The sequence below is a fragment of the Solanum verrucosum genome, unplaced genomic scaffold, assembly GCF_900185275.1.
Source record: "Solanum verrucosum unplaced genomic scaffold, falcon-dt-bn FXZP01000180.1, whole genome shotgun sequence".
NCBI lineage: Eukaryota > Viridiplantae > Streptophyta > Magnoliopsida > Solanales > Solanaceae > Solanum > Solanum verrucosum.
In genome coordinates, this window is record NW_026020402.1 from 439,041 (window position 1) to 452,592 (window position 13,552).

Below are 13,552 nucleotides of genomic sequence, written 5' to 3' on the forward strand. Positions count from 1 at the left end.
AAGAAATATTGTCTATGTAGAAAAGAGAAAGAAAAGAGAAAATCATATATATTTCAAGTGAAGGTATGTACAAAATATATCTATCTATTTAATAGTGGAAAATTGAATAATGAATGAGGCATGTACAAGACTGAATTTCAATTTTCAGCCATTCCAGAGAAACGTTATTGTGAGTCACGTTTTAGCTATAAAACGTGCTTAACAGTAACGAATTATAAAACGTTACTGACAATAACGTTTTATGTTTAGAAAATCATATATATTTCAAGTGAAGGTATGTACAAAATATATCTATCTATTTAATAGTGGAAAATTGAATAAAGAATGAGGCATGTACAAGACTGAATTTCAATTTTTAGCCATTTCAGAGAAACGTTACTGTGAGTCACGTTTTACCTGTAAAACGTGCTTAACAGTAACGAATTATAAAACGTTACTGACAATAATGTTTTATATTTGTTTACTCTGTCAGATTTTTGTCTTTTTGTTATTGAATTTTTTTGAATAAAATATAACCTAAAACGTTATTGCGAACTACGTTTATACTAGTTTTGTAAATTTTTTAAAAAATGTATTATTTTAGTGAATTGATTTTAATAATGACTTACTTTGATCAAAAATTCTGAAAATATATTTACTTACGATCAATAGTAAAAAAACTATTGAGGCCGACAAGGACAATGATTTCGGTTATGATCGAATTTTCCTAAACAGACTATATCTTTGTGTCATGCAGCCTGGAGCACTGCCCATTTTCAATTTTGTGATACCTAGTACCGTTAACTCCAAAAATTCTTAGATATTGAGTATTTATAATTAAATTGAATGGAGAAGATACATAGACCAATTATATGAGTCATCGTCCAGTGAAAAAAGTGCTATATCTTGATAAATTTGCTTGTAATCCTTTGAACTAAATACTTGCTGATAAGGTAGGTCTTTAGCTCAATAAACACTACATATCACAAAATTTTATGGCACGCGAATATATATAATAAATAGAGATGACAAGATCGTTGATTTTTTTAGAAGTCATGTCATCTTTATTTACGTGTCTAATATCATAAGGTTTAAATTAAAGGCGATCCGTTATTGTCTATGTGTATAATTGGAGAACCTTTAAGAACAGCTTCAACTGCATTTTGACAAACCTCCCACATATTGGATTAACACAAGCCTCGTAGAGCAATGACCTAAATATTCCTGCAACCAGAACATAGCAAAGAACAAAATCAGTAAATACATTTATGGAGTCGTTTGGTGTGAGCTAGGTAGTATAAAAATCTCAGTGATAAAATGGATCCTGCATTTAGTTGGAGATATTAAGCAATTCTGAGATTATTTATCCCACCACTTGTATCTTAGTGATGGAATAAGTTATCACTCATACATGGTGAAATAATTTATTACAGAATAACTTATCACGAGATAATTAATCCCAAAATAATTTAGCATGTTGTATGCATGAAAAGACTTGAATACAAAATTGGGTTTGAGATTTTTACTTCCATTAAAACATTTACTCAGTCGTGTTATACTTGCTCAAAACTTTTAGTAAAATTAAAAATTATTTTTTTTATAAATAAAAAATATAGCTAATAGCAAGTCACCAACTTTTAATTCTTTAAATCATCCCATTCATATAGCTTCTTTTTATTTCTAGATTTTTAGTAGAATATTTAAATCATCATGAGCTATATTGACTAATTTTTTTAAAATTTAATTAATTAAAAACACAAACTTTAATTAAATTATTTAATAGTAATTTCTCTTTTATAAAATAATGATAAATTAAACATGCATTGATATTTATCATTTTCATGATTTGACACTCAAATATATATAAAGTAATTTGTGACTTTACAGAAATGATAAACACACAAAAAATTGAGAAGATGACTATACAATTCAAGTTAAATCTAAATTTTTTTAAAAATAATTAGCAGAGTTTTTTGTTAATTACCAGGACGAAGGTGATCTGGGGCGGCGTTAATAAGATTCAAGAGTCGGGCACGGCCATAAAACTTAGCGAGGAAGACAGTAGCGTTGGCTTGTGAGTCGGGGTTGTTGATCCACTCTAAACATGGGCGGATACTACAACTCATCCGCATTTTTACTTAGTAGTTTTTTTTGAATAAGGAATATCGAACCCAGAGAAGATTTATCGAAAAGATCTTAATGAAAGATGAGAAATTGAAATGGGGAGTAAAGTAACTAACTATATATGGTTATTACGACGTGAAACTAGCTTTAGTACTTTACTAGAGGCGCAGTGGTTTTTGTCTAAATTAGAATGCAGCAGTATGTTTCCATCTGGTTTTCCATATTCCTGGAATAGGGGACCTGTACCCACTATCAAGTCCGGATTTTTCCATGTAAAATTAGGGGTACGTATGCATCAGGGTGTATATAATAGCAAACTATTAATTCAAATTAAATGTTATAAATATACTTTGATTTAATTGTACCCTATAGCAAACTATTGCTATTTTTGCCACTCTCCCTGGTGGAATCTCGCTCGCCACTCTCGTTTGGTGGCAGTTTCACTCGCCTCTCTCGCTTTTATACAAACACAAATGTATAAAATGTGTTTGTGTTTGTATAAAGCGAGATGAAATTGTATATATACATATATTTTCGTTCCCCTCTCCCAGATCTCGCTCGCCACTCTCCCAAATCTCGCTCGCCACCCTCGCCTCTCTCGCTTATACAAACAGAAACGAAATGTATAAATTGTGCTTCTGTTTGTATAAAGCGAGAGAAAATTGTATATACACATGCAAATACGTATATCTTCATCCTATACACTTATAATTATACAATACAAATATTTTCCTGCCCAGTTTTCTTTTGCCTTTCTCTCTTTCTTGTTTTGTACATACACAGATTATAAAATTGATCTTTTGTATACAACTGCTTTCTTTTGTATATGTATAGCGAATTATACAACTACCTTCTTTGTATATGTATAACGAATTATACAACTGTTTTTTTGTATATCTATAGCGAATTATACATATATATGTTTGCTATGGAGCGCAATTATGCAAACTTTGTTATAGCATACAAATATGAATTTTGTGTTTGCTATATGTGAAAGTTGCTCTTATTTTTATTAGTTCGATTTATTAATTTTTAACTTTTAATTATGCTAAATCAATAATTAAATTAATAGGATATCTTTTATTGATTTTCGATTTATTAGTTATGGATGCTTAATGATTTGATTTCTAATTTAACCAATAAAAAAAGATAATCATAAAATAAATATATAAATTCTCTAATAATTTAATATGACATGACAATATAATATAACTTTACGCAATACTTATAAAATAGAGCTGTGGCAGTCCAATGCTAACATAAACATGATTCTAATGAAGTCCAACCCTTAAAAGTGGCATATAGGGGAGGAATATGAAAAGCAAATAGTATACAAGTGGAGTATCAGAGAGAGGTAGAATCACCACATATCATGGAGGAGGTAGGCCCCAAAAGTTTGAGATGGCTCCTGGTTTTCGGGAACAAAACTGATTTGTTTTCACGACTGTGGGCGGGCTCAATCTGCGGGTTACTGGCGCCGTTACTCACTCCCATAAGCTAGGAGTAATTCTTACGAGTCGTTTGGTAGAGTGTATTAGTAAAAATAATGTATGCATTAGTTTTGTATATTAGTAGTTCCTTGTTTGGTACTCCCTGTTGAGTTAATTCTACTGTTGAGTTAATTATTCTAACTTTATTAACTAATGTCATGCAAAGAGACAATGCAAAATACGTTTCAAAGGTGAAGATACATCCGTTCCAAACAAAAGTGATGTAATGATCTTTAATGCCATTAGCCTTGACAATATGTTTCTAAAATTAAACTCTCCTACTTGCAACTCCTTTTCTTGCAAATCATATATATGAAGAGGCTTTCGTGAGCATAACACAACACTACCAACATAAACAAAAAGAAGAGAAAAACTTCTTCCTCCTTTCTCTTTATTCTTAGAATATTGTTGGGCAATTGGTTTTGAGCAACCTCCAAACTCTTAGCCACGAGTGCACGTGTTTAAGAGTAACTGTGGAACCTTGGGGAGCGACCGACTACAATGATTTGCGCCGGAGTCGAGCCGAAATTGCTTTCAAGGCAATGGCTTGCCACGACACAGTGTTTGTGATAAGTTATTTACTACTTTATAATTCCAATCTAATATCAATATTGTAGTATTTTTTCCAACAATTTGAAAGCGATTTACTAACATACAATATTGATAAATGACTATTTCTTTGAACAAAATTTTTCTGATTTGTCAAAACTTGAGCCTTTGGATGGAAATAATTTTAAACGATGATCACAAAAACTTTTAATTTTCTTTGAACAATTAGAAGTTGATTATGTTTTATTTAAAGAACCTTCTATGAATGGTTCTAACACCACTACTGATTCTAGCAATGTTGTGGTTGTTGATGATGTTGCTAAAAAGAAGTTTGAAAAGGATAACAAAATTGTGAGAGGACATTTGCTAAATCATATGACAAATCCTTTATTTGATTTATTTTTAACCTATAAATCTGCCAAAAAAATATGGGATAGTTTGAAAAAGAAATATGGTGCTGATGTTGCAGGAAAGAAAAAATATATTGTCGGTCAGTGGATTAAATTCCAAATGGTTGCTAATAAGCCAATAATGGAACAAGTTCACGAATACGAGAACTTGATTGCTGATGTTCTCAACGAGGACATGAAGATGTGTGAGATATTTCAAGCTAATGTTCTGCTTGAAAAATTTCCACCATCTTGGAGTGATTATAGAAATCAATTAAAACATAAGAAAAAGAATTTAACTCTCCAAGAACATATTAGTCACATGAGGACTGAAGAGGCGAACCGTCTCAAAGATAAGATGGAAGAACTTTTTCTTAATTCTTCTAAAGCTAATCTTGTTGCATGTTGTGAAAGACATGTTCAAAGGCAGACAGAAGAAAGTCTCAAAAAAGGAACATATGAAGAAGAAAAATCAATTCAACAAGTTGGAGAGCCAAATTCAAAAATTTAAGGGTCCTTGTTTTGTTTGTGGAAAAGTGTCACAGGGTTGCCAAGTGCTATCAAAGAAAGGGGCAGGACTCAAGCTCATCTTGTTGAGGGTAATGAAGTGATTGCTGCTGTAGTCGTTGACGCAAATCTAGTAGCTAACAAAATTGACTGGGTGCTAGACACAGACGCTTCAAGGCATTTTTGTGCCAATAAGAATTTATTTTATGACTTTGAGGAGTCCATTGATGGCGAGTATGTATATATGGGTAACTCTACTACTTATGTAGTAATGGGTAAGGGAAAAGATTTACTTAAATTAACTTCCCTTGAACAATGTTTTGTATGTTCCCTCCCTCCGTAGAAACTTAGTTTTCAAAGCACTTCTCAACAAAGTAGGCCTTAAACTTATTTTTGAAGCTGATAAAATAATTATTTCTCGTGGAGGAGACTTAGTTGGGAAAGGATATCTTAGTGGGGGATTATTTGTATTGAACATTGTTCAAGAGATTGTCAATAATGCAAGTATTTCAAATTATGCTTATATTATTGAGTCTATTAATTTGTGGCATGGTTGACTAGGTCATGTTAATATTGCTTCTATTAAAAGACTAAGAAAATGAAATTAATTCCTATGATAAAACCTGATGAGTTTTCTAAATGTCATGTCTGTAGAAGCAAAGCATGCCAAGAAACCTTTCAAATCTATTATTAGTAGAAAAACCGAATTATTTGAACTAATACATTCAGATTTAGCAGATTTCAAGAACACGGTTAGCAAAGGTGGAAAAAAGTATTACATTACTTTTGTCGATGATACACTAAGGTATATCTTCTTAAGTCTAAAGATGAGGCTGAAAGCATGTTTTTGAAATTCAAAGCAGAAGTGAAAAAATCAATTAGACAGGAAAATCAAGAAATTTAGATCGGATAGGGGGGGGGGGGGTGAATATAGTACTAAAATTCTAGAGGATTTTGTGAGAAAATGGTATTATACATGAGGTTAGTGCTCCATATACTCCCCAACAAAATGGTGTAGCCTAACGAAAAAATAGAACCCTTACAGAAATGATGAATTCTATGCTTCTAAACTCTGGTCTATCTGACAATATGTGGGGAGAAACAGTCTTGTTTGCGTGTTATATTCTTAATAGAATCCCTCATAAGAAGTTAGACAAGACCTCATATGAGTTGTGGAAATGATTTGCTTGTAACTTGAAATTTTTAAAAGTGTGGGGCTGTTTGACTAAGGTTGGTCTACCTAATTTTAAACGAGTAAATGTTGGTTCTAAGACTTCTGATATTGTCTTTATTGGTTATGCTCAAAATAGTGTTGCATATAGATTTATGTCTCTCAATGATCTCTCTATTTGTGAATCTAGAGATGTAGAATTTTTTGAGCATATTTTTCCTTTGAAAAATAATATGTCGAGTGATGTGCAAAATAATGTTGTTACATCTATGTCTGTTAATTCTCATGTTGTGGCTTCTTCGAATGTTATTTCTAATGAGCATGAAAATGAACTTAGAAGGAGTAAAAGACGTAGAGACAAGTTTTGGTCCTGATTTTATCACTACTTTATTAACTGAAAATTTGGATATTAATATTTTAAATGATGAATCAGTATCTATCTATTTAATAGAAAAAGACCCTAAGACTTATGATGAAGCTATGAGATCAATAGATGTTATATTTTGGAAAGAGGCGATTAAAAGTGAATTAGACTCTATAGTTTCTAATCACACTTGGGACTTTTATGATTTACCTAAAGGTTGTAAACTAATAAGTAGCAAGTGGATATTTAAAAAGAAATTGAGACCTGATGGTACAATTAATAAATATAAGGCTAGACTTGTTATTAGGGGTTTTAACCAAAAGAAAGGAGCTCAATTCAATCAAATCATGAAATTGGGCTGGACTGGCCCAATAGTCCAAGCCCATGCGTGTGGCTATATTTTATTGGGAAAATTTTCAAAATGTCAATATTTTGACATTTAATAGGATCTCTTAGCCATACTTTTAATATTTATTTAAAATGTCAATATTTTAGTTTGTTATCTATCTTATTTATGTATTTTCTTATTTGTTTGATTTGCAAGAAACACAATTATTTAATAACATAAAGGAGAAAATCAGGGGAGATAATATTTAAAAAAAGGAACATATCACTTAAATACTCACAAGTTACAATTTCAAAGAAATCAACTTTTTTTTTATTATGTTTTCATTGTAATTGTATACCAATATTTTTTACATTTAATGTGTTGACTTTACTTTCAAATTAAATTTGATATTTTACTTCATAGTGAAAACTACAAATCTTATCCCAGTGATCAAAATTGTATTACATGATTGCCAAATATATTTTTCTTTTATTTGTATTACAAAAATATCACTGATTGTATCCCAATATAATTAATCATTACATATGAATAATATGATTTATGAAAGGATACAAGATTCTGAAAAAAAATAGCATACATGATGGAAATAATACAATCTGTTGAGGAATGATACAATATTCTAAAAAAAAAATAGAAGTTGACTATGAAAGAAATAGAGATACAAGATTCTGGAAAAAAAAAGCATACATAGTGGAAATAATACAATCTGTTGAGGAATGATACAATATTCTAAAAAAAAAATACTAATTGGCTGTGAAAAAAAAATGAATACATCTATGCTTAAGAAATATAAATCAATTTGACATACGTATTTGAATGACCACAACTTAAAAGAAATACAATGTTCTTAATAAAAATACAAATGCTAAGTAAAACAAAAACAATTAACAAACAATAATTAATATGAATACAATCCTGATATGAATACAATTCAACTTTCTTCTCTCAGTCTCTCTTTCTTCTTCTTCTTCGTCTGTTATGTTGTTTTTTTTCTAATTTTTTTTTTATCAAACTCAAATCCAAATTTGTATTCACTTGTGCATATAATAGTAACCCTATAAACAAAATTTGAAATTATTAATTATGAATGTATAAAAAATCAAACAATATATGATGTATGAATGCTAATGTAGATAACTATAATCTATTAAATCTCAAATATGAAAACAAAATCACAAAAAAAAAATCGAACAATAGAGTTTAAAAGATGAAAAAATTGAAATACATAGAAGAGGGAAATCTCATAAAATACTTGGTGAATATGAGGACCTCACAAAAAAATCAAACAATATTATTCAAAGACAAAAAATTCGAAATACAAAATACTTGATAATTGTGAAAACAAAATCACAAGACATCTCACAAAATACTTGTTGAGTTCGAATTTATCTTTATCAATGGTTGAAAAATCTTTTGAATTAATTGTGAGATTTCTTGAACAAAGTGTAGGAAATTGAAAGAGTTGATTTTCTTGAATAAGGAAAGGCGATAACAATGGTGAACAAGGAAGAGAGAGAAATGAGCAATTTGGGGTAAAACCTAGAAAGAGAGGTAAGTGGGTAATAGGGGTATTTTTATTTTTATTTTACGGATGAGGGAGTAAAAAAGGGTCTAATTTGAGCCTGATTTGAGAAATAAAAGGAAAGGAAATTAATTATATTAGGATACAATTAATCTTCTAAAATATTGACATTTTTAATAATTATTTTTAAGTATAGATATTTTTAATAATTATAATAGGAATTGTGACTAGTTTGTTATTTAACCTATTTCGAGTATTCTTTAGATATGACTTCTATAAATAGCTATTTGTGAACTTCACCTCATCATATATGGCAAATTAGACACTTTCAGGACAACACGGGTTACAACTTTCAATTGACAATTGGCACAAACAGCCGCAGACGTATAAAGGTTATATTTTATATAAATTTATAAGAGAGAAAAAGTTGATTTATATTTTCAAATAATTATCCTACATTAGCAAAAATTGCTTTCAAAGCAATGACTCGCCACCACACAATGTTTTATTTTATAAGTTATTTTTGTTCTCATTTTGTTATTAATTATCAAATTAGTAATACTTTTACAACAATTATAACAAATTGTTCGATTTCAGCAGTCCCATAATGGATCAAAAAGATTTATATGGAATGTCCTACTCCTGCCTGAACTTTCCCATCAACCAAACCATACTCCATCAATTAGACCAGTGCATTCTCTTAGTTTTGTATAGGTCTTCGATCAATATTGATCTTGGAGGTTTTGGTACTTCAACTCGTACAATGTACTTTATTTTTCTTTAAATAAACACAATGGGGGTCTATGCCGAATCCCCTATCACCACCGAAGGTGAAAGCCTGTATGGATGATATTAAAATAAAAATAAAAAGGAGACCTTCTTATGCCTTTAGAACAAAAGAGATTATAATGCAACTTAATGTCATCTAGTCCAAATTTTGCACTAAGAGAAGTTTACTGCCGGTAATATAATAAGATATATGCTTTTGCTGAGCATATAGGAAACATATTTTGTCAGCATAAAATGCACTTGTTGTTGGTTGTTAGGTAATTAGACTTGCTTTCAACTTTCAAGCTTAACGAATAGTTTAGTTCAACATGTATAGTAGAAAAAACAATAGGCTAAAAATGGTCTAAATTTCAAATGATTGGTCGACGAATATAGAAAAGACTTAGAATAGCAATTCATGTTATGTAGGAAACAAGTACTGGTCTATCTATCAAGTTGGTAATTTCAAAAATCATCAATTCTTCCAACCAAAAAAAATTGAATTAGTTAATTGTACTTGCAAAGTAAAAGGATATTACACTTTTAGTCACTAAGAGGTAGTTTGACCGGAGATATTAGAGAAAATAATATTTGTATTAGCTTTGATACTACATAATTTATTGTTTGGTATACCTATATAATTAATTATACAAAGTGATACATTATATTCAGTATTATTATATATTAACCATGACATTAACAATATATACTAGTACTATTCTTATATATTCTAGTACAGTATACTCCATTTGGATTACATTTTTTAGAAATTTTTGAAAGTGTGGGGGTGTTTGACTAAGGTTGGTCTACCTGATTTTAAACGAGTAAATATTAGTTCTAAGACTTCTGATATTGTCTTTATTGGTTATGCTCAAAATAGTGCTGCATATAGATTTATGTCTCTCAATGATCACTCTATTTGTGAATCTAGAGATGTAGAATTTTTTGAGCATATTTTTCTTTTGAAAAATAATATGTCGAGTGATGTGCAAAATAATGTTGCTACATCTATGTCTGTTAATTCTCATGTTGTGCCTTCTTCTAATGTTATTTCTAATGAGCATGAAAATGAACTTAGAAGGAGTAAAAGACGTAGAATTGAGACAAGTTTTGGTCCTGATTTTATCACTACTTTCTTAACTGAAAATTTGGATATTAATATTTTAAATGATGAATCTGTGTCTATCTATTTAATAGAAGAAGACCCTAAAACTTATGATGAAGCTATGAGATCAATAGATGTTATATTTTGGAAAGAGGCTATTAAAAGTGAATTAGACTCTACAGTTTCTAATCACACTTGGGACTTGTATGATTTACCTAAATATTGTAAACTCATAAGTAGCAAGTGGATATTTAAGAAGAAATTGAGACCTGATGGTACAATTAATAAATAAAAGGCTAGAAATGGTCTAAATTTCAAATGATTGGTTGACGAATATAGAAAAGACTTAGAATAGCAATTCATGTTATGTAGGAAACAAGTAGTGGTCTATCTATCAAGTTGGTAATTTCAAAAGTCATCAATACTTCCAACCAAAAAAAATTGAATTAGTTAATTGTACTTGCAAAGTAAAAGGATATTACACTTTTAGTCACTAAGAGGTAGTTTGATCGGAGATATTAGAGAAAATAATATTTGTATTAGCTTTGATACTATATAATTTATTGTTTGGTATACCTATATAATTAATTACACAGAGTGATACATTATATTCAGTATTATTATATATTCACCATGACATTAACAATATATACTAGTACTATTCCTATATATTCTAGTACAGTATACTCCATTTGGATTACATTTTTTAGAAATTTATACGACATATAATATATATATATATATATGTGTGTGTGTGTGTGTTAATATTTGATGCAACAAACCAGACAAGCGATAAATGAAATGTCAGCATGAACATTACTAATCATATTCAGTAGTATTCTTATATGGCATTTCAATCCCTAAAAGATAATAATTACATATAAGTATATAACCATTTATAAAAGGCAAGACTTCGTTACACTACGACAAAGCGATACTTAGTGGGAATCGATTTTTCTCTTAGTATTGCCAAAAAAAAAATTGCGATAATTGAGTTAATGTCATTACATTCAAAGATGCTATAGTTTTTCACGATATTTATATAGAATATTGATAGTAAATATCAAAAATTATTATTACTATTAAATATATTATAACAATTAGAATCTTATTTTAATCAATCAAATCTTAGCCATTAATTCTTGTCCAAACAAGAACTTGGGGAAAATGAAGAAAAGATAAATGCGGAGGAGCTGGATCCATTATAAGGCATATTGTCATTTGTCCATATTTATAAGTTAAATTTTTTAAAAAATTCAAACAACTGCCAGTGGCCATAAATGAAAATGATGCATCCAGAAAAATACGTCTGGACCTTCTGTAGTAAGGAATGGTCTCTTCCAAGTCCAATAAAAAAGACTGCAAAGTCCATCCACTACTACTGTAACATGAGACTAAACTGCACTCTCAATACATAGAAAAATTAACCAACAATGCATTATCTATCACACATTCATATCCTGGATGAGATAAGATTCACCATCTTCCGACACGTGGCACTTCTATTCTTGTCTTTTAAAAATATAAAATAATAAATAAAAAAAAGACACTTAGCTCCAATTTCTTATCTTTCATGTGGCCATTAAACTTCGTAATATCAACAGCCACATAATCTAATGGTCACCCTTCATCTAAGATGAGGCTTCTTTTGTTTCTATCCGTTAGATAAGAAAAATGTCTACTACCTTATCATTATATAAAGGGAGTAAGCCACAGTGTAATAAGCATCTTAAAAAAAAAACAAGTTTCTTTGAAGTAAAAAAAAAAAAGAAGGTTTTATAGCTAAGTAGTAACGTAATGGCTTCCTCAATTGTCTCCTCAGCAGCCGTTGCTACCCGTAGCAATGTTGCTCAAGCTAGCATGGTCGCACCCTTCACCGGACTCAAATCCGCCGCGTCTTTCCCCGTTACCAAGAAGAACAACAACGTTGACATTACTTCCCTTGCTAGCAACGGTGGACGTGTTAGATGCATGCAGGTTCAAATAATAATAATTATCAGTATATATAATTTAAATTAACTAGTTGTCGTTTATTTATAAATAAATGTGGAATATATATATGTTAATGTAGGTGTGGCCACCAATTAACATGAAGAAATACGAGACATTGTCATACCTTCCTGACTTGTCCGATGAGCAATTGCTTAAGGAAGTTGAGTACCTTTTGAAAAATGGATGGGTTCCTTGCTTGGAATTCGAGACTGAGGTCAATATCTCCTACTTACTTTTACATGTGTACGTAATTTAATTAATTTGTTGAAGGAGAAAATAAATGTATGTTATATTATGTACAGCACGGATTTGTGTACCGTGAGAACCACAAGTCACCAGGATACTATGATGGTAGATACTGGACCATGTGGAAGTTGCCTATGTTTGGGTGCACTGACGCTACCCAGGTGTTGGCTGAGGTTCAAGAGGCCAAGAAGGCGTACCCACAGGCCTGGATCCGTATTATCGGATTCGACAACGTTCGTCAAGTGCAGTGCATCAGTTTCATTGCCTACAAGCCAGAAGGATACTAAATTTCATCAAACCTATAATTAATTACTCCTATGTTTGTTTGATTTGTACCTAGTCTTTTTTTAAAAAAAAATTACCCCTACTGTTTTTTGCGTTTTGTACCGGTGTATTTTCCTCGATTCCGACCAAGTTATGAGATATTAATAATGATGAATCGGTGCTTATATGTTTTTTTAATTATATGTTTTTTTGTGGTGTGTATGAGTTTTATTATCCAAACAAAAAATCTCTCTTTAAATATGAAAACGACACATTGTCTACTCCTTTTATCCTAACAACTTTAGCACAACGATTAAATAACCACCGCATGTGACATTAATTATCTTGATATATTAACTTTTTGACCAAATATACAAATTTCGCGTCTAGTCAAAATTAGATAAATAAATTGACATGGATGAAATACTTAACTAGCTATACTAGTGAATTGGAATAATATATGTAGAAGAAGAAATTGTCAAGGCTAAAGACGGAAAAGAAATAAAATAGTAAATCTTGCAATGAATGCCAAAATAAGCCTACTCAGCGCCAATTAGGAGGTACAAGAGATAAGTGAGGAATAATTGATCTAATAAAACGATTATTCATCATCGCCTTGATATTTGTTTTCCTAAGAGAAAAGTATGTCACCTCATTTTAGTTAATCAACTATCAGAATCGAATGAAATATTTTTTCCCATCTAAAATGAAAAAAATTGCATCACATTGAGAC

The 13,552-nt window shown here is 30.4% G+C and overlaps 1 protein-coding gene across 1 annotated transcript; it reads left to right on the top strand.

Annotated features, from left to right (window-relative positions):
- Window positions 1–12,043: 12,043 nt before the first annotated feature.
- Window positions 12,044–13,017, top strand: LOC125840159 (ribulose bisphosphate carboxylase small subunit, chloroplastic 6). The gene is made up of 3 exons (XM_049519124.1): window positions 12,044–12,294; window positions 12,389–12,523; window positions 12,612–13,017. Exons 1-3 carry the CDS (start codon window positions 12,115–12,117, stop codon window positions 12,840–12,842), a joined length of 546 nt encoding a protein of 181 aa, XP_049375081.1. The 5' UTR covers window positions 12,044–12,114; the 3' UTR covers window positions 12,843–13,017.
- Window positions 13,018–13,552: the final 535 nt, after the last annotated feature.

What these genes read in the sequence shown, in the direction of transcription:
- LOC125840159 (XM_049519124.1), top strand. Translation starts at nt 12,115, where the DNA reads ATGGCTTCCTCAATTGTCTCCTCAGCAGCCGTTGCTACCCGTAGCAAT. An exon ending in GACGTGTTAGATGCATGCAG is followed by an intron (nt 12,295 to 12,388) that starts GTTCAAATAATA and finishes ATGTTAATGTAG; the next exon opens with GTGTGGCCACCAATTAACAT. An exon ending in GCTTGGAATTCGAGACTGAG is followed by an intron (nt 12,524 to 12,611) that starts GTCAATATCTCC and finishes TATTATGTACAG; the next exon opens with CACGGATTTGTGTACCGTGA.